Genomic DNA, 17,820 nt, shown 5'->3' on the forward strand with positions numbered 1-17,820 from the left:
TTTCGTGAATTGACCGATTTCGTGGTGGACAATGGTTGGTGTACCTCACAGCACTGGTTGCTCCCGCTGTAGAGAGCGGCGGATCAAAGTGAATTCAAGTCGAGCATCTCATCCAATGCTTCTTATTGACCTTGGACTATTCAAAGTGTGATAAAGTCACTCCAGAGTGCTCGCAGTGCCGCAGATATGGCCGACCATGCCCCGGTTACCGTCGCACCTTCCGCTTCCAGGACGAAGGCCCAGGCCTTGAACGTCGACACCATTCATCTTCCGGCCGCGCCTCTAGATCATCTACTACAAGCTCAGATGCTTCAGTCCCAGATGCGGCGAGGATGGTTCGCGATAGTGCCCTTGCTATGATGCATCGGTATGCTTCAATGGGCGAGGACTATACCAACACCGGCTCTCCGACCCATATCTTACTCGAAAAGCAACACATCCAGTGCTTCGCAGACTTTATCCGCACAGCCTTTCCAACGATGTACTACCATAACCGATTTAGGGCTACCGATCGACTCGACTTTCCCTCCTATGTTATCCAGGATGTTGGCTCTCACGACTTCCAAGACGCAGCTGTCGCTTGTCTAAGTTCTGTCTACCTCGCATACATCTCCCAAGACTCTGCACTTTTGGAAACGAGTTGGCAAATGTACGCCCAATCGCTGTCTGAGGTTGCGCGGGCAGTGCAGACTCCTCTCGCCATGTCGGATGCAATGCTGAGCACTATGATGATGCTAAGCGTCTACGAGATGTACGCACAGACAAGCAACGACGCATGGGTTGTACACGCAGACGGGGTACGGCGACTGATGGCAAGCCGTGGTGCTCAGTCTCACGCCCGTGGCATGGCGCGGTCCTGCTACATTGCCTACCGTGGCTTCCTAGTCGCAACTGCCGTCTACAAAGGGAAACCCTGTTTCCTCGACGAGGAAGAATGGCAACAGCTAGCGTACCGAGTTGGCATCGAAGACTCGCAAAAACCAACCGGATGGTCTTCCTCCATTCACCCAGCCGAGCTAGTCTTCATGGAAATAGCCAAATGCCCCCGCTACCTCAGCGAGGCTTTGGAACTGGCATATTTGTTTCCCTCACCCTCAGTCACGGCCACCATTCCAGATCTCATGCACCGCGTCCGAACCACCAGGCACAGTCTACGCGAAGCAACCGCAAACCTCCGAGCCTGCATGGATTATGACCGAGCGTCCTATTCCGGTTCACGCCATGAAGACCCAATGGCCGGGGAAAGTGGCCCCTCTCTCCTTCTCCAGGGCGCTGAGCGGACCCTCCTCGTCATGAGCGATCTGCTTGACAGGCTTGCGAGGGCTGTGGCAAAACCGGAGACTAGTACTGCTCTGTCGTTTCGGGTGGTGTCGGAGCTGGACAGGGGTCCGCCTTCGGATCCTGGTAACCGGATTGATCTTCGTGCGGTTACCTGGTTAGATCGGATTGCGTCTTCTATGGGGATGATTGGGACTGCGATTGTGCAGGATTGATAGGATATGCTTGGGGTTTGGAGGGTGTTGTGCGAGGCATGATAGCTGCGGATTTTTGGCAAATGCTACTGTTGAGCGTTCTTTGCACATTTGGTTTCATTACTGTGGTTCGACTTTCTTGGGACATCTGCTGCCAAAATATAGACTACGTGCTTTTCAGTCATTCGTTTGCGTTGTTCATTTGTTTTTGCTATTTACTACTTCGAGATTCCTTCTGGGTTATATATGCACGTAGGAGTCATCACTCCACTTATCATGGTCTCAATTACACACTCCCTTAGTACTCCAAAGACTCCTCCAAAAGCCCCTTAAGCTCATCCCTCTCAGCCTCAATCTCCTCGTTCAAATTCGGCGCGAGCATCAACACTCTCTTCTGCGGCAAAGTCCCCTCAACTAACCCCTCGATATCCGACGACTTGAATCCCAGATTCTTCAATCCAAGCGGCTGATCACCAAGATCAGAAAGGAACCTCGCCAGCGCCTCGCCCAGAACCTCGCCCGCGCTCTCGCGCTTCACATTCGAAATGTCCACGCCAAAGGCCTCCGCCGCAGCAAGATGGCGCTCGGGGTTCGAGGCCGCTGTGAACCGGAATACTGCAGGGGCTGTAACAGCGACGGACACGCCGTGCGGGATGATGGGATGGTCGACGTCGTAGCCGGCGTGTTTGTGGCCGGGGTTCTGGCTGGAGATGGGATATGACATGCCGTGGCAGAGATGGACTCCTGCGTTGCCGAAGCCAACACCGGCTATTGTGGCCGCGAGAAGCATTTGTGACTGTGCCTCTGTGTCTTCAGGATCCTTGACGGCACGGGGGAGGTACTTGACTGTGTCGCGGAGGGCTTGGAGGGAGAAGATATCGGATATGGGGTTTGCGCCTTGGTACGCGGGTCGGTTGATGGGGTTTGTAGGGCGCGGCGTTCGCTCGTTGAAAGGGATAGCGGTCCATGATTCAAGACTGTGGCACAGGACGTCGAGGCCCGAGGAGGCGTGCACGGCTGAGGGCATGGTGCGGGTGTTGATGGGATCGCAGATACCCAGGGTAGGCTTGAGGTTGCGGTGGGCGATTCCGGTTTTGGCGCCCTTGGAGACGAGGTCGAAGATGGCTGTACCCGTGGTTTCAGAGCCCGTGCCTGCAGTTGTGGGGACTGCGACGAGGGGGCGCAGGGTCTTTGTGACGGGGAGGCCTTTGCCTAGGGGGGCGTTGACGAAGTCGAGGAAGTCGGCTTCGGGGAATACGGTGTAGAGGTTCATGAGCTTTGCAGTGTCGATGACCGAGCCACCACCTAGATTGAGACTTAGCTGACTATGCTGGTTACACGAAGAGTGGGGATATAACGAACCGACTGCGAGGAAGGCATCTGGGTTATATGGTTTGGCGAAAGCAATAGCTTCCTTAACTCTATTCGAAAGTTATTAGGACAAAGAAAGCTTATAGAGAACGTGGGAATCAAGACGTACGAGCTATCCTTGGGTTCAACCCGAACTTTATCGAAAACCGTGAACTCAATGCCCTCGCGTGTCAGGCCCTCAATGGCCTGCTTCATGGCGTCCAACTTGGCAACATTGCTGTCCGTAACAACGCATACTCTCTTGGCCTTCATGTTCGCAAAGTCCATACCGACTTCCTTGGTGGCCCCCGGACCGAATCTAATACTGGACGCGGCCATCTCGAAGGCATATTCTTTCTCGCGGGAAGCATCGCGAGGAGTGGCCATATGTCGTCGGACATGGTCGGCTAGAGTAGGGGTTCGCGGATGATGGTGGTGGTGGTTGGGATTCGAGTGGCAAGGACATGAAGGAGGGTGTGTGTATTGCACGGTGCGCAGCAAGCTGCGTGCTCTGGTGGCCGCCGAAGCGGGGATGCGGATTGCAGGAGTCATGCTGGGGAATATGCGGGGATGGGACGAGGAACTTGGGGGAAGTTGAGATTAGCAACGGGGTTGGTTTAAATAAGTTAGGAATCCGAGGAAGGTGAAGGGGAGGAACTCCAAATTGGAGAGAGGTTGAGGTTGGAGAAGGAGGAAAGGTGAAGACTGGAATCGGACGAGAGAATGAAGGAATGCGGGGAATCCCCAGTCCCAGTCGCTCCGACTTGCTCGGCGAGATGGCCGAGGTTCGCCATCCTCTTTCTTTAACCACTGCTCGCCGAAGCTTGGTTGACTATGCAATCGCTCATTCGGCGACCATTGCCCGCTCCAGATTAATAAGGAATCCAAATTTCAATGCATTTGTGAGAGACTATCTCCTTGTGTTGTTCGTCATGGATCGCTACAGGCGGAGCCAATGCGGGATACCGAGGTCCATCTCTATCTACACAGCTCCATTGGACATGCTCTACGGCAGTCAATTGTCTCTCCGGCCGAGTCCATGGATATAGCAGGTAGCATAATTTTCTAGGGATACTGCGGTTCATGTAGGATACGCGACCAGATTATTGGCTTCTTGTGCAAGGCCGTCGCTGCCCAGCAGCCTCGTAGCTGTAAGCGCTCAGGCCGAACAAGCTGGGGGTTGCCTCAGGCTGACTTCTCCTGGCGCTTCTTCAGCTTCACCTTCAGCCTCCCTCGTCCTTTCCTTTCCTCCTCTCTTCGCTTCGTCAATCCATTCTTAGCCTCTTCGTCCTTGCTATTCGTGTATTGTGTTTATATCAACTTTTATATTCCTTTGTACAGCTCTACCTATATTCTTCAGTTCCCGTCCTCTTGACCGAAATGGCCCGAACTTACCCCAGCTCCTTCCAGCAATTGGAAAAGGTAAGCAATTCTACCGCTCCAAATTGAACAGGCACAACGATTAACCGGCGGCAGCTCGGCGAAGGAACCTATGCTACGGTACATACCTGCTTCATCATCCTCCGAGATCCTGAAACCTGACTCACCACCGCCAGGTCTACAAAGGCCGTAACTGCCAAACAGGGGAAATGGTGGCGTTGAAGGAGATCCACCTCGACTCGGAAGAAGGGACACCCTCGACTGCGATCCGCGAGATATCTCTCATGAAGGAACTGCACCATGATAATGTCCTCTCGCTCTACGATGTCATCCATACCGAGAGTAAGCTCATGTTGGTCTTCGAGTACATGGACCAGGACCTGAAGAAATACATGGATACCCACGGCAACCACGGCCAGCTGGAGCCCGCTGTAGTGAAGTCATTCTCGTTCCAGCTTCTGCGGGGAATCGCGTTTTGCCACGACAATCGCATTCTCCACCGTGATCTCAAGCCCCAAAATCTGCTTATCAACTCCAAGGGCCAGCTTAAACTCGCCGACTTCGGTCTCGCTCGAGCGTTCGGTATTCCGGTCAATACATTCTCGAATGAAGTAGTGACGCTTTGGTACCGCGCACCGGACGTACTTCTCGGCAGTCGTACCTATAATACCAGCATCGATGTCTGGTCAATCGGTTGCATAGTCGCAGAGATGTTCACCGGCCGTGCACTATTCCCGGGTACAACAAATGAGGACCAACTGCAAAGAATATTCCGCGTGATGGGCACACCGAGTGAGCGCATATGGCCGGGTGTTGCCCAGTTCCCCGAGTACAAAAGCAACTTCCCGATCTATGGCCCTCAAGATCTCCGGCATATTGTCCCCAGGATAGATCCACTAGGACTTGACCTGCTCAGATGCATGTTGCGTCTTCAGCCGGATTTGCGTATCAGTGCTGTGGATGCTCTACGACATCCCTGGTTCGACGATCTTCCTGGAGCTCGCACAGTCTCTTCATGAGTGCGTAGCGACTGCTAGTCACGCACCTCCGTCCATAGAACTCGAGTTTTCATCATATTCGCCCGCGGATGAGCTTCCGTTGCTATGGGGTTTGGAAACACTCACTGGACCGCCGGTACAAGACTGTCCCCTATACCAACATGCGACTACAGCATATTGACGACGTCAATTTTCTGTCTCGGACAACTCATCGCAAGCATTCCCAGCGGTCAAGTGTATCCAGCGGTTCTAGCGGCCTGATGAAGCACTCGTCTGGCACATTCACAAATCCCTGTGTGATATTGCTTCAATATCGATGTAGTATCGAGCTCTTTGGCCCAGATGGCTAGCTTCGCAGCTAAATTAAACGGCCATACTCGGGTATATGGTAAGCCAGCGAGAATTCCTTCCATTTCAGGTTGCCACTATAGAACAGAATTTTCTCCTCCGGACGCTTGATGTTTACATTTTGTGTTGTGTCATAGCCCAAGTATGCCCATTTGAATTTCACTTATATAATTTCAACACGAATGCGTCTGCATTCGACAGTAACTATTGTTTGTGTCCCGTAGAATATTTTAATATAAGAATTCATATTCACTCGACTGATCGGTGTCGGGGTATCACTATCGTTACCTCGTTGTCGTCGTTATGGTTGACCGTATATTCTCCCTCGTATATACACGCGGAAACCCAGCATAGGCCACCTTGCCCAACTCACTCCCTCGCCTTCTACTACCAGACAACATCTCAACATCAACATCAACATCCTCACCCACAGCCGGCCCCCGAAACGCAGATACATACCGATGCTGCCCCAACCCTTCCCCCTCCCCCTCACCCCAATGAAGAACTAAATCCCCACCCCTCACTTTCTTCCGAAACCAATACCTCCTTAGGCGATCAAGCGCAGTCTTAAAGTCATCAAGAATAACCGTATCGCAGAGACACTTGAAGATAAACGATAGTTTCCAGAACGGCTGGATCCCTGAGGGGAGACTCGCGCTGTCAAAGGCGCCGAGGACGCTACATGCGTCCACGACCACAAACGCAAGACTGAGACACATTGATGCCAGCATTATCCCGAATCGGGGGGAGATGGAGATGAGTTCGAGGATTCTGAAGTTGTATTCGCGTTTTATGGTGTAGAAGAGGGAGAGGGTTGTGTAGACCCACCATGGGTCTCTAGTGTCATGAATAAGAAACTGCTTGTCAGCACATATTACCGGCACAAGCGTAGGGAGCCCCGGAGGGCTTAGGGACCTCGAAGGGGCGAAGTGCGAAATGCTTAGCATACCGAAACAAAGGCTCCAACGGCCTCGTCCTCTCAAAAATTTTATTCACATTATTGAAGTAAGTGAAATTCGCATAGATCTCAAGCACCCAGTACGGCTGGACGAGAATCACAGTCGCGATATAAATCAGTGACACTCTCCTGCTGAAGAACGGCCGATTCTTCGGCCATGCTATCACGTTGTGCAGACTCCATGAGAGATTCAGCCCGATTGCGCTGGTTGACAGGTGCCATCCGTAGATGGGCTCATGGGAGAAGATCCATGTTCCGTGGGGGAGGGCGAGGACTAACTATATCGTAAGATACAGGAAGAAATTCGTTAGATTAGCTAGGATGTGGGTCTGGAGAGACGACTTGTGGGTAGTGACGCACCTCTGCAAAAATCAACTTGTGCAGCAGACTGTGCTTCTTCATGTTGGCTATCGTGACTGCGGCCATCACGACTAGGGATCCAATCATTAGACCCTGGCCCCATGCTTCGAGGACGAGGCCGTCTGGGTCCGTGGGGCGGGTGATGCGGTCGGACTCGGGGGTGGCCATTGCATTGAAGGCAAGTTGCTAAGGTATGACCATGGTGCACTGGTAGGACTGGGGTGGTCCGGGGTGGGTAGTTGGTTCATATAAGTAACCTCACACAAGGAGCTAGGTCCAGCTTGAATCTATAGGTTTCAAAGAGAACGTGGCGAACAAAGCGCGCATGGGACTATGATTTTACACTGCATGATGCGGTTGTTCTTCCAAGTTGCCGCTTTGGCACCTGCCGCTGCTAGCAGGGATTTCTTTCATTGAGAACTGACAGTTCCAGGGCTCCTTTTGCATCGGACTTTGTTGTCTTTTGGGGCTCGAGGTTGAGCTATGTGGTACAAGGCAATTTCTGAAAATGCGGGGGAAGGCCAGAGACTCTAGGATACCATGGGGAAGAGAGCGAATATTGAAGCGAGATATAGCCCTACTTCGACTTTGGGTTTGGCCCTTTCATGGTCCCGGGGCGAAGGACCAATCTGGGCAGGCGGTAATCTCCGATCGGGAGCAGAAGTTCTTCTCATTTGTTTCTTTCTCGAGCTTGTCAACGCAGGATTCTATTTCCCCGACAATGGTTGTAGTTGGAGATATCTGGTCGACGTTACTTGGCCACGTTCTCCGGAGCATGCTCTTCTGCTTCCACTACGGTCTTCCGATCCTGTTCGTTGCCTGCCCCAAACACACCCTGCATTTCCTCAAGTGAGACTTTCAGCGTCTGCGAGGAAGGCTATTAGCAAAAGCTTAAATTTTAGGGGTGGGTGGAAGAGACAGAAAAGGAAACGCACCTCCTTGAGGAATACCCACGAATACACCACGATCGTGAAATTGAAGATTGCAAACATCAGGAACATCCTCCATCCAATATTATCAATGGCGTGTGGGGTTACCTGAGACATCATAAAGTTAAACAGCCACTGCGATGCTGCCCCGACCGTCACGCCAACCTCACGCAGCCGACTGGAGAAGATCTCGCCGACGTACAACCACGGCAGTGCGCCCCAGGACATGTTGAAGCTGAAAGCCTTGGCATAGACCATGATGATCATGGCAATCCCTGCCGGAGTCGTTCCTGAATTCTCACCGTCCGAGCTGGTGGGGTGAGTCGCCAGTACACAGGCAATAATAAGCATGAATGAGCCCATTGCGGCGGCACCGACCATGAACGGCACCCTTCGACCAATTCTGTCAACGACGAACAGTTGGAATATGCTGACTCCTACAACTTTCACAACACCAAAGAAGCCTGTCACCAGCTTGGACGAGCTCCCCGCCCCAACGGCGGAGAAAATTTGAGTGGCATAGTAGGCTAAGGATGTGTTTCCAGAAAGCTGAGCGCAAAGCTGAATCGTGATGGCTACGAAAATCCGGTACCGGTTCGCGGGCAGGAGCAGCTCACGCCAGGTGAAGCTTTCCTTGATGCGAGCCTCTTCCTCGATACCTGCTAGGATTTCGTCGAATTCTTGCTGCAGTTCCGGGGTATCTTCGCCGCCTCGAACCCATTTCAAGGACTCCCATGCTTTATCCTTCTTTCCCTTGATGGCTAGCCATCGAGCACTCTCTTTAAATGTGGCCATTCCGAACAGTAGTAAAGTGGAGGGAAGAAGCTGCAGCCCGAGCGCTATCTGCCATTGCTTTGGTTCAGATGGCTGGGTTTCGGAGACAGCAAAGGTGACCCAATAAGCAATCATCACGCCCAACGCAAAGAATAACTGGAAACAGGCTCCAAGCCGACCGCGCATCTCCTTCGGGGCCATCTCGGCGGAGTACATGGGAATCAGTACGGTAGCAGCACCAATTCCGACTCCTGCAATGACTCGGCCGGCATAAAATGTCGCAAGAGTGTGAGCGTTGATGATTTGCAAGATTGTTCCAACTGTAAACACGAGGGCACTGATGGTCAGGCCTGTTCGACGGCCAAATCGAGATGCAATAGGCGTTGTGAAGAAACAGCCGAAAAAGGCACCGGCCTGCAAGATCGAAACAGCATTGGAGTTGACCGTTGTCTTTTCCGCCGTGCCATACCGAAAGTCTCTCTGAAACGACTCAAGCGTGAGAACACCGCCTGCGGGTTGTTAGCGACCGCCTCTGCATTTGAGAATGTTGAGACATACTAATGACGCCAGTGTCAAAGGCGAAAGCAAAAGAGCCCATGCAACTAGCCGCGGCTAGATAGACGGCTCTGAAAAGTCCTAGCTTTCGACCCATGATTGCACCAAATGTCTCAGGCACCAGTTAGGTGGGATAGTGCAGTGAGGTGACAGACGGCGGAGTTGTGAAGCCACGAAAAGCTGTTGGAGGACAGCATGATATACACTTCCACGAGTGAGATCACGACATAGCGCGTGAATAAGAGATGATCGGCTAGGACAAGGAGTACCTCATACTAGTAGCGATCAAGCAGTGGCGGACAGTGGTTGCGTCTACGCCGAATCCGGCAGAGGCACCTGGTGTAACCTCTACACTGTTCTCCAACCTTATACCCCGCATGGCTGATTTGATAATGAAGCTTCTCGTAGCTTGACCTGACAGCAGCCGAGGTCTTAGGTTCTAGCACTCGCTACATATGTGTCGCGGCTTTTGGGGACATGAAGTTGTTCTGCGCCCGAATATTGAACTCGAGGTTGGTGGCATCATGCAATGCGGGACCAGGGGCGAATGCCAGGATTCACCATTGGATCCTCTTCCGCAGCGAAAAGCCATAAAGCTCTTCAATTCGACAGAAATGGCGAGCTTTTGCTTCGTTGCTTTTCCAGCCGGCGATTTCGAGCTCCTGGAGAGGGCAATTACGCGGTCGGCTACCTATCTGAAAATGGTTAGTTAGAATTGCAGGCATAAGCCACAAGTACAGCCGTGTATAAATTATGCATTCACATTTCAACGCTCGGCAGAAGCTCGTCTTGTCAACTGACACTCGCTGCAGGTGATTGTGATGGTTAGAAACCGACTTCCAAACAGGAGTCGAGACAGCTGTGGTCGCGGAGTGTCTGGAGAGCCTGGAGCTGGACTACGGTCCGTTCGTTCCTGGCGCGGAGACAGGAACAGGAACAGCAGAATCATTCGCCGCGAGAACGTGGACGGCGCCCAACTTTCATATTTTGGCGTTCTGCCAGAGATTGATATTCTCTGGATGTTGTTTGAGTAGTGACACTGACATTGACAGTCTCAAGATGGAAATTCATTCGAAACTTGGTAGATAAAGATCGCCAAGGATCATGATGGGCATGTCGTGATACACGTGAAGTATTGCGCGTCCTCTGGGGAACAGGCCCTGACGATCGGCCTGTAGGCGGCTAGACTAAAGGCGGTGGAGCTGCTTCTGCCATTCAGTCTCGTTCCTGCGGCCGATCCGATCATCACCAACTGTCGGACCAACTTCTCATCTTCTCCCTTTCTCGCCTTGTTTCCTCTTTAAAAGCGGGACGGGAAGTGATGCTGTTGAACGGTATCCCGTCTTGACTTCGGTTCCAGCGCCTTTTGCCTTCGTTCATACCCTTTTGTTTAATCCGTTTAATATATATCACGTCGTTCGCTATTCGGCAGCCACTCTTTTTCTACCGATAAATTGTATATATTCGTTCATCTTTTGAGTACTTCATACATTGATACCCAGGGTGCAATCTTTCAGTATGGTCCGTCCATTTCTTGCTACCTGCAGCACATTGTTGCTATCTCTCGGAGCACTCGCCGACAACTGGCCGTTTATGACCCTGCAAACCGCTCCATTCGCGCCACCTGAAGTTTCCATAACGAAGAGCGGCGTCACGGACCCGGGGTACATCTTTATCGGTCCTCGTGGGAATCAACCAGCAGGGACTGCAGCGCTTATTTACGATGAGGATGGACACCTGATCTACCAGGGCCCAGAAGAAGTTACCGCAAACTTCAAGGTGCAGAAGCTATTCAACGAGGATGTTATCACATTTTGGGCCGGGAACATGATGACGTTGGGATTCGGATATGGTACTGTTCACATTCTCGATAACACTTATCGCGAAATCTATACCGTTACACTTGGAGGAGACTTTGTCTCTCCAGATGGCGTCCAGAGGGATTCCTACATTGATCTTCACGAAAGCCGTGTGACGAGCCGCAACACCCTGTTGGTGACGGCTTACAATGTGATCCAGCATGATTTGAGTGTAATCGGCGGCCGCCCGACTGATCATATGCTGGACAGTAAGTTCTACGAGATCGACATTGCAACCAACGAGATTGTCTTTTCCTGGAGCACTTTTGACCACCTAGAGGACATACCTTTGGAGGAGTCGAAGCAGGGTTGGGGGGACGATGTTGGATCTCAGGAAAAGCCTTATGATGCTTACCACATTAACTCCGTCGAACTCTTCGATGAGGGTTATATCATCTCGTTGCGACACTATTGGTCTGGTTACTACATCCACAACAACGGCACCGTTATGTGGAGGCTAGGTGTACGTTCTCATGATTTTTTTTTAGACGAGGAATCTTGTTGCTGACAAAAACAAAACAGGGCGAACCGGGTACTGGCGATTTCGAGCTCGACGCTAATGGCGAGTTTTCGTGGCAACACGATATCCGCATCTACAATGAGACTGAAGAGGGGTTCGCCATGAGTCTCTTCAACAATGCCAACACCCCGAGCAGCTCAGTAGCAGCAACTACCGGACTGAGCTTCGACGTTGATCTGGTTAACATGAAAGTCAAGACTACTCGGGTCCTGAACGACACAGATGACGTGATCCACAGCGTCAGCCAGGGAAGCTACCAGCTTCTTAGTGAACAGACCGGACACGTAGCCATGGGATACGGTTCAATCGCCGAAGTAAAGGAATTCGATGGCGACAACAACGAGGTTCTCACCGTCAGGTTTGGTGAACCCAACGCAGTTGCGTCATACCGCGGCTATAAATGCCAATGGAAGGCGACCCCTTTCTGGAAGCCCGCTGTAGTCGTTCAACGAACAGGCCCAGACTCCATCCTGGTCCATATGAGCTGGAATGGGGCGACAGAGTATGACAACTGGGCCATCTACTCCTCGGCATATTCCGACGGGTCCGACCCTAAATTCCAGGCCCTTGTCGAGCGCGCTGGCTTTGAGTCCGTCATTGAGCTGCATGGGTTACCTGGCGGATTCCTTCAGGCCATTGCGCGCAAGGGTGACATCCCGCTAGGTTCGTCGGACGTTGTGACGCTGGAGATTGCGCCAGCTGAGCCTGCGCCAACGTCTGCTGCGCCAGCCTAAGCGGACAATGAAGTATGATAAAGTCGCTGGTCGCATCTTCCCTCATTTCTGGTTGGCAGGTCGTACATAACGGTGGTTCGTGGCTCGTGGGACCAGGAAGGCCCCCGCTCGAGCCTGAGCTAGTCTGTACTTAATATCAATCTTCATGTATATGATGTTAACTTACATAGAAGGTGGTGTTTCTTTTCCGTTAAATATATACTTTGCTCATAGTATAGATTTTATCAGACCCAAACGTCAAAATTCAAGCTCCATCCGGCTGTTTAGCCGAGCAACTAATCTTCATATCTCATCGCCGGCGTCGATGTCGTGATCACGGGCACTTTCTCACCACTCAACGCTTCGACGTTCGGGCCTTTAAATCAGTTACAGATCGTCGGGTCGGCAGTCGCCTGCGATTCCATTTACAGCTAGCTCATCTTTCTCTTCGTTTATGTCGTGATTTTGGCCATTGCAGTCTGGATGTTTATCTACATCCAGAGACAACATAGTACAACGATATCGGTGCCTAGAATTGTCCTACCAGGAAATCTGAGCCATGGTGGCCACACCTTGTCCTGCCTGCATCATCCCGACGACCGCCCAGGAACATACTCAGCAGTTCATGCAGGTACACTCTCCGTCCAACACATGAACGGCGATCTCCCTGATCGTTACCGCGATAAGACCTGCGCCGTTCTACATGTCCTACGCCGCCATCCTATCTATACCCTGACTACCGAGCCGATACTAGGTCCAGGGCTGTAAGTCGGAGTCCATCGGGCCAACCGGGGGATGAAAAATGGGCCGGGATGAAGCTACTGGGACGGGCGGGAATGTGTGTTTGCTCCCGGTGTGAGGAGGCGTTGCTACCGGAGGGTGTATGTGGAACGGTGCAGGTGCTGGGATGAGCTGCGTTGATACTTCCAGGGTGAAGGTGAGAGGGAGAAATGAGGGAAGCAAAAGGTTATAAAGACACGTCTGAAGCCGCTGGAATTGAAGATTACTCCGGCAGAGCGCAGAGCAAGACAAGAGTCTAAACAAGCCATCTCAGCCAACTGCCAGATCTGCTCAAGGTGACCTCAGACCAACATAGCCAAGATGCGCTTCAACCTTGCCTCTCTCCTCTCCATCACCGCGGTCCTAGCCGCCCCCTTCACCCACGCAGGGGCCGTCCGCCCCAGAATGACCGATAAGATGGCCATGGCCAAAACCAACATGAACACCAACATGAACACCAACATGAACACCAACATGAACAACAACATGAACAACAACATGAACAACAACATGAACATGACCACCATGAACACCACCAACATGAACCCAATGAAAATCATGAATACCATGCAACCCCGCAACATGAAAATGATGCCCATGTCCACCTCCACCTCCGCCAACTCAACCACCCCCCTCGGCCACGCTGTCGTGATAAATCGCTGCCGAATCCCCATCTACATCTGGTCCGTGGGCGCAAGCATAAGCGGCCAATCCACCATCCAGCCAGGCGACGGATACGCCGAGATTTTCCGACGAGACCCCAAGACCGGCGGGGTCGCGATCAAAATCACCACTGTCCCTGACGGGTTGTTCACGAGCGCGCCGCAGACTGTCTTTGCTTATAACCTTGTTGACGATACCGTTTGGTATGACCTTTCTGATCTCTTTGGGGATCCGTTTGAAGGGGATTCGATCAGTCTCTCTCCCTCTGAGCCGGCGATTCGGTGGGAGGAGGGCGTACCGCCGAGGGGGAGTCAGGTTAGGGTTTTGCAGGCGGATACGGATTTGGTGTTGAATCTTTGTTGAGTGGGGTGGTTGTTCTGCCTGTCTGTTTCCATCTCCATGGCTTGCTCGGGCCTGGTGATGTTGCGTGACGGGTTGATTGGTCGTGGTGGCTGTGTTTGGGAAGTTGATGGTTGGATGATAGCCAATGCGAGTAATAGCTGTGAGATGAGGTAGCTGAGAATGGCATTCTGCTCTTTCGGCATTTGCATTGTTGTGCACCGACTTCCTTCCGCCGATGAACCTGTAAGAATGCCAGCAGCTGTGTCTTCTGTTCTGCACTCATTTCCTGTGCCCTCAATCTAGTCCCCTTCTGAGCCTTTCTTGCCTCGACATAATAACAGAGTGTGTCCGTTGCACACGACACAGCGGTTACACTGATAATCGAGCAGCAAAGAAAAGGCCGTTGAGGCTACGGGTATGTCTCAATGAATACAATGGAAAGTTGGATGAGGCCAATAACCATGTATGATTGAAGGTCGACAAGTATACCTAAGTTGACATTCGATGCCATACTATGAAATCAACTCTTGTTCCGCTGAGGGTAGTTCCCTTGAGGGTATCAATGAAAAGACAATGAGCATGAGCAGGTTCTCCTCTTTCCCTGAATCAAGTCCTTGTGTCAAAGCCTAAGTCTAGACCTGGGTCCAATTCAAGGCGATATTTGGGGAAGCGATACTTCGAAACATCACACGCATCAATTTGGGGCGGTATTGGTATAATTGTAGCACAGCCAAGGGGCGCAGCAAGTGTCGAAAATTCAGTGGTAGGAGCTATTCGCCCATGTCCCTTCCCGGCAAAAACAAGAACAAATATACCAGAAACACGATCCCACGTCACCAAGTACCCAGTTTCGTGTAGCTGAGACGAAGTATCGATAGCCTCGCCGCCAGATTCCTTGTCGTCTGGAGGTGATCGCTTTGCGAGAAGGTAACCAAGCTGCATTAGGTGCAAAGGTGGTTCAAAGGCAAAGAGGCTCTCGTTGCTGCTTCGGGTCACTTTGACAAGTCCCAGGTTGGAGGCTGATACTTTCTGGGAGTCGGGGATCTCCAGGCGAGATTCGCTGCATAGCTCAACAGGTGAACGATGAATCGCCCAGTACAACTCCATATCAGCATTTGGCCAATCTGTAACAGCCATAGGTACCAGTTCTCCCTCCAGGTCATCCAAAGTGTCTGCAACTTGGCTGAGATCAGCAGCGAACTTAGAGCCGCCCCAATCCTGGATTTCTGCTAGAAGTCTTTCAGGACTCTCCAAACCAGGGCTATCACCGTCAATCGTCAGTATTGGTTTATCGCCAACTACACCAGCTTGACTAAGCCCTTTGTGCTTATTTTTAGACCATTTGAGCCCAAGTCTTTTCTCAATATGTCCGATCTCAGTTAGCAAGAGCGACTTAAGTTCATTCTCGCTGGCAATCTGGGCAAGTGTCTCGCAAATTGCGTCGACCCGGAGAAACTTTTGTAGACCACGAAAGCTGCTTATTCCGGGTAGACGATTTCCGACGCATTTTGAGAATTGCGCCAGGACAGTCTGAGCCTCAGATACTTCGCCAACCTCGAGCAAGGTCTCGGCGTACGTGTACGCCGAGGTCCAATCCGAGAACGTAGGGTCATTGAGAAGTTGGAGGTATTGATTCCAGATGTCGTGACGAACAGTCCTGTCTCTAGCATGGACGAGCAACGATAGATATACTCCCACGTATTTGCGCCCGGGTTCGCCCTGCGCCCAACAGAGTACTTGATGCAGATTTGGAGTGTCGGGACCGGCATCTCCAGTGATCAGTTGGAGTAAGGTGCTTATATCGCGTTTCGAGCCCCCGAAGGATAATGTCCGTAGGGCGTATAGGAAAGTCTTCGCTATATCTCTGCTTTGGAGCAGCCCTGCCCGCCGCCCATTGGTAGCGGCAAAATAGCCCCGTAGATGATGCTTGAGTGCCGACTCAGAAAGGGAAGCGCATGCGTAGCGTATCCCCATGAAATGAAGGTTGTCTTGCTTAGGTCTATCAAGGTACCTTAATCTTGCTTCAAGCCCGTTGATGAAAGCGAGAATGTCTCCATACGTATTGTGCTGCTCGCACCGTGCAAATGCACTCTTCAACAAGACCGAACTTCTCTGGATACCATGGTCGGCGCCCTGCCCGCTGATTACACTTTTCTCTATGAAGTGCTGTAGTTGGCGAAGGTTTTGCGCTTGATGCGCGAGCAAGCGTGTCTCTTCCAAGACTGACTCCACACCCCGCGGTCTGACGGCCCATAATGGAGCTGGAGTGGAGTTTCCAGGCCATTTCTCCAGAAAGATATCCGCATAGCGCCGCTTCAGTGCCGGACCTGTTTCCTCTGGGTTGCTAGTTCTGGTCAAAGCAAATCTAAGCAGTTCAGATTGCGCAGGCCCCGGTTGGCCTTGAATGGTACCAGTTGCAACGGGGCGGAACGGTTGTAACCAATGGAGGGCAGACAGTCGCCAGGGCACCCGCCGCCGCGGCCGCCAGAGGCGCTGACAAGCATACCCACTCATGAGGGATTCACATCTAGCGGAAATTGAATATGAAGCGAATTCACAGTTAGAGTAGACAGAGGCAGAGCTGTTGGCATGTTGCCAATCATCATATATTCCCTGGGACCTGACTGGCGCAACTGATCTCCGCGCCAAACAGTGTAGGCGGTGAGTCAGGCGGTCAATGGCTGGTCCTGTTCCGATGGAACTCTGCAGCATCATTCCCAATCCACGATCTGCTACTTTACGACAATAATTTACTATCACCCTTAACGTTTGCCATTTTAGGTCACGGTCTTCCCATTCACTATCATTATGTCAACCCAGCGCGAAACGAACCAGGCTTCTCCGGCCGACATGGTTGAAGAAGAGCCTACAGCATTGGAAGCCGAATCTACAGCAACGGAACAGGTTGACAACAAAGAGGACGATGCGGCTTCGAAAGCCCGTCAAAGACAGGAAAGGTTCAAGGCCCTCCAGGCACGTGCGGTAGGTTCATCTGATATTCCCGTCACTTTCATTTACTCTAACGTCAAGATAGAAATCCGCGAACGAACGTAACCTGAAGGAGACAGCGGCTGAAACTCAGCGGCTCTCGACAGACCCAGCACTTCTCTCCTCATTATCGCGCAAACATGCTTTCGCCTCGCACAACCTTTTGAAAGCTGATACGGAGGCGGCTGGAGAGGATTTTGAACGTAAACGTGCATGGGACTGGACTATCGACGAGTCTGAAAAATGGGACCGACGAATGGAAAAGAAGCAGCGCCACAGAGATGATGTCGCGTTCCAGGATTACACGCAGGACGCGCGAAAAGTGTACAAGAGACAACTGCGAGAGATGAAACCTGATTTGGAAGGTTATGAGAACGAAAAGATGGCGGCTATTGAGAAGGCTGCTGCTAATGGCGACCTCGAAATTGTCGAAACCGCCGACGGAGAGATGATTGCAGTGGATAAGAGTGGCACCTTTTATTCAACAGCCGACACGGTTGGTTTCACTGAGCAAAAGCCTAACCGCGCTGCTGTCGATAAGCTGGTCGGGGACCTCAGAAAGGCTGAAGAGGTCCGACTCAAGAAGCGACGAGACCGCCGTGGTGGCGACGACGACGGAGACGTTACCTATATCAACGAAAAGAACAAGCAGTTCAACCAGAAGCTTGCTCGTTTCTACAACAAGGTTTGTGTCTATCTTTCTTCAAGTGTCTCATGGCAACAAACTGACTTTTTTCCAGTACACTACCGAAATTCGTGATAGTTTCGAACGAGGTACTATGATATGATTACATATAATACACAGCGCATGTCGTCGACTGCAACATCCAG

At 51.8% G+C, this 17,820-nt stretch overlaps 9 protein-coding genes across 9 annotated transcripts; 5 read left to right on the plus strand and 4 right to left on the minus strand.

Annotated features, from left to right (window-relative positions):
• The first annotated feature begins 202 nt into the window (after positions 1 to 202).
• Positions 203 to 1,632, plus strand: BDV17DRAFT_176898 (uncharacterized protein). The gene has a single exon (XM_073754877.1). It carries the CDS (start codon positions 333 to 335, stop codon positions 1,491 to 1,493), a length of 1,161 nt encoding a protein of 386 aa, XP_073619689.1. The 5' UTR covers positions 203 to 332; the 3' UTR covers positions 1,494 to 1,632.
• A 39-nt stretch (positions 1,633 to 1,671) lies between these two features.
• BDV17DRAFT_253935 (hydroxyacid-oxoacid transhydrogenase) lies at positions 1,672 to 3,512 on the minus strand. Its single transcript, XM_073756712.1, has 3 exons — positions 2,953 to 3,512; positions 2,835 to 2,893; positions 1,672 to 2,777 (listed from the first exon to the last, which is right to left on the minus strand). Exons 1-3 carry the CDS (start codon positions 3,372 to 3,374, stop codon positions 1,771 to 1,773), a joined length of 1,488 nt encoding a protein of 495 aa, XP_073619690.1. The 5' UTR covers positions 3,375 to 3,512; the 3' UTR covers positions 1,672 to 1,770.
• A 136-nt stretch (positions 3,513 to 3,648) lies between these two features.
• On the plus strand, positions 3,649 to 5,745 carry BDV17DRAFT_253937 (Cdk5/Pho85 family cyclin-dependent kinase). Its single transcript, XM_073756713.1, has 3 exons — positions 3,649 to 4,244; positions 4,299 to 4,322; positions 4,379 to 5,745. Exons 1-3 carry the CDS (start codon positions 4,203 to 4,205, stop codon positions 5,219 to 5,221), a joined length of 909 nt encoding a protein of 302 aa, XP_073619691.1. The 5' UTR covers positions 3,649 to 4,202; the 3' UTR covers positions 5,222 to 5,745.
• Positions 5,746 to 5,832: 87 nt separating this feature from the next.
• On the minus strand, positions 5,833 to 7,034 carry BDV17DRAFT_287783 (uncharacterized protein; the record flags this gene model as incomplete). Its single annotated transcript, XM_073761241.1, has 3 exons — positions 5,833 to 6,385; positions 6,498 to 6,784; positions 6,867 to 7,034. The coding sequence occupies 3 exons, from the start codon at positions 7,032 to 7,034 to the stop codon at positions 5,833 to 5,835; spliced, it is 1,008 nt and encodes a 335-aa protein (XP_073619692.1).
• An 87-nt stretch (positions 7,035 to 7,121) lies between these two features.
• Positions 7,122 to 9,400, minus strand: BDV17DRAFT_176953 (putative MFS sugar transporter). Its single transcript, XM_073754878.1, has 3 exons — positions 9,128 to 9,400; positions 7,802 to 9,078; positions 7,122 to 7,731 (listed from the first exon to the last, which is right to left on the minus strand). Exons 1-3 carry the CDS (start codon positions 9,219 to 9,221, stop codon positions 7,618 to 7,620), a joined length of 1,485 nt encoding a protein of 494 aa, XP_073619693.1. The 5' UTR covers positions 9,222 to 9,400; the 3' UTR covers positions 7,122 to 7,617.
• A 1,242-nt stretch (positions 9,401 to 10,642) lies between these two features.
• BDV17DRAFT_287785 (arylsulfotransferase family protein) lies at positions 10,643 to 12,237 on the plus strand (the record flags this gene model as incomplete). Its single annotated transcript, XM_073761242.1, has 2 exons — positions 10,643 to 11,446; positions 11,506 to 12,237. The coding sequence occupies 2 exons, from the start codon at positions 10,643 to 10,645 to the stop codon at positions 12,235 to 12,237; spliced, it is 1,536 nt and encodes a 511-aa protein (XP_073619694.1).
• A 930-nt stretch (positions 12,238 to 13,167) lies between these two features.
• On the plus strand, positions 13,168 to 14,314 carry BDV17DRAFT_177050 (Bys1 family protein). Its single transcript, XM_073754879.1, has one exon. The coding sequence runs from the start codon at positions 13,318 to 13,320 to the stop codon at positions 14,020 to 14,022; it is 705 nt and encodes a 234-aa protein (XP_073619695.1). The 5' UTR covers positions 13,168 to 13,317; the 3' UTR covers positions 14,023 to 14,314.
• Positions 14,315 to 14,607: 293 nt separating this feature from the next.
• On the minus strand, positions 14,608 to 15,975 carry BDV17DRAFT_287787 (uncharacterized protein; the record flags this gene model as incomplete). Its single annotated transcript, XM_073761243.1, has 1 exon — positions 14,608 to 15,975. One exon carries the CDS (start codon positions 15,973 to 15,975, stop codon positions 14,608 to 14,610), a length of 1,368 nt encoding a protein of 455 aa, XP_073619696.1.
• Positions 15,976 to 16,809: 834 nt separating this feature from the next.
• On the plus strand, positions 16,810 to 17,777 carry BDV17DRAFT_279540 (pre-mRNA-splicing factor SYF2; the record flags this gene model as incomplete). Its single annotated transcript, XM_073759735.1, has 3 exons — positions 16,810 to 16,983; positions 17,036 to 17,674; positions 17,730 to 17,777. The coding sequence occupies 3 exons, from the start codon at positions 16,810 to 16,812 to the stop codon at positions 17,775 to 17,777; spliced, it is 861 nt and encodes a 286-aa protein (XP_073619697.1).
• Between the last annotated feature and the right edge of the window lie 43 nt (positions 17,778 to 17,820).

The sequence above is a fragment of the Aspergillus undulatus genome (assembly GCF_047715775.1).
Source record: "Aspergillus undulatus strain CBS 261.88 unplaced genomic scaffold BDV17scaffold_5, whole genome shotgun sequence".
Lineage (NCBI taxonomy): Eukaryota > Fungi > Ascomycota > Eurotiomycetes > Eurotiales > Aspergillaceae > Aspergillus > Aspergillus undulatus.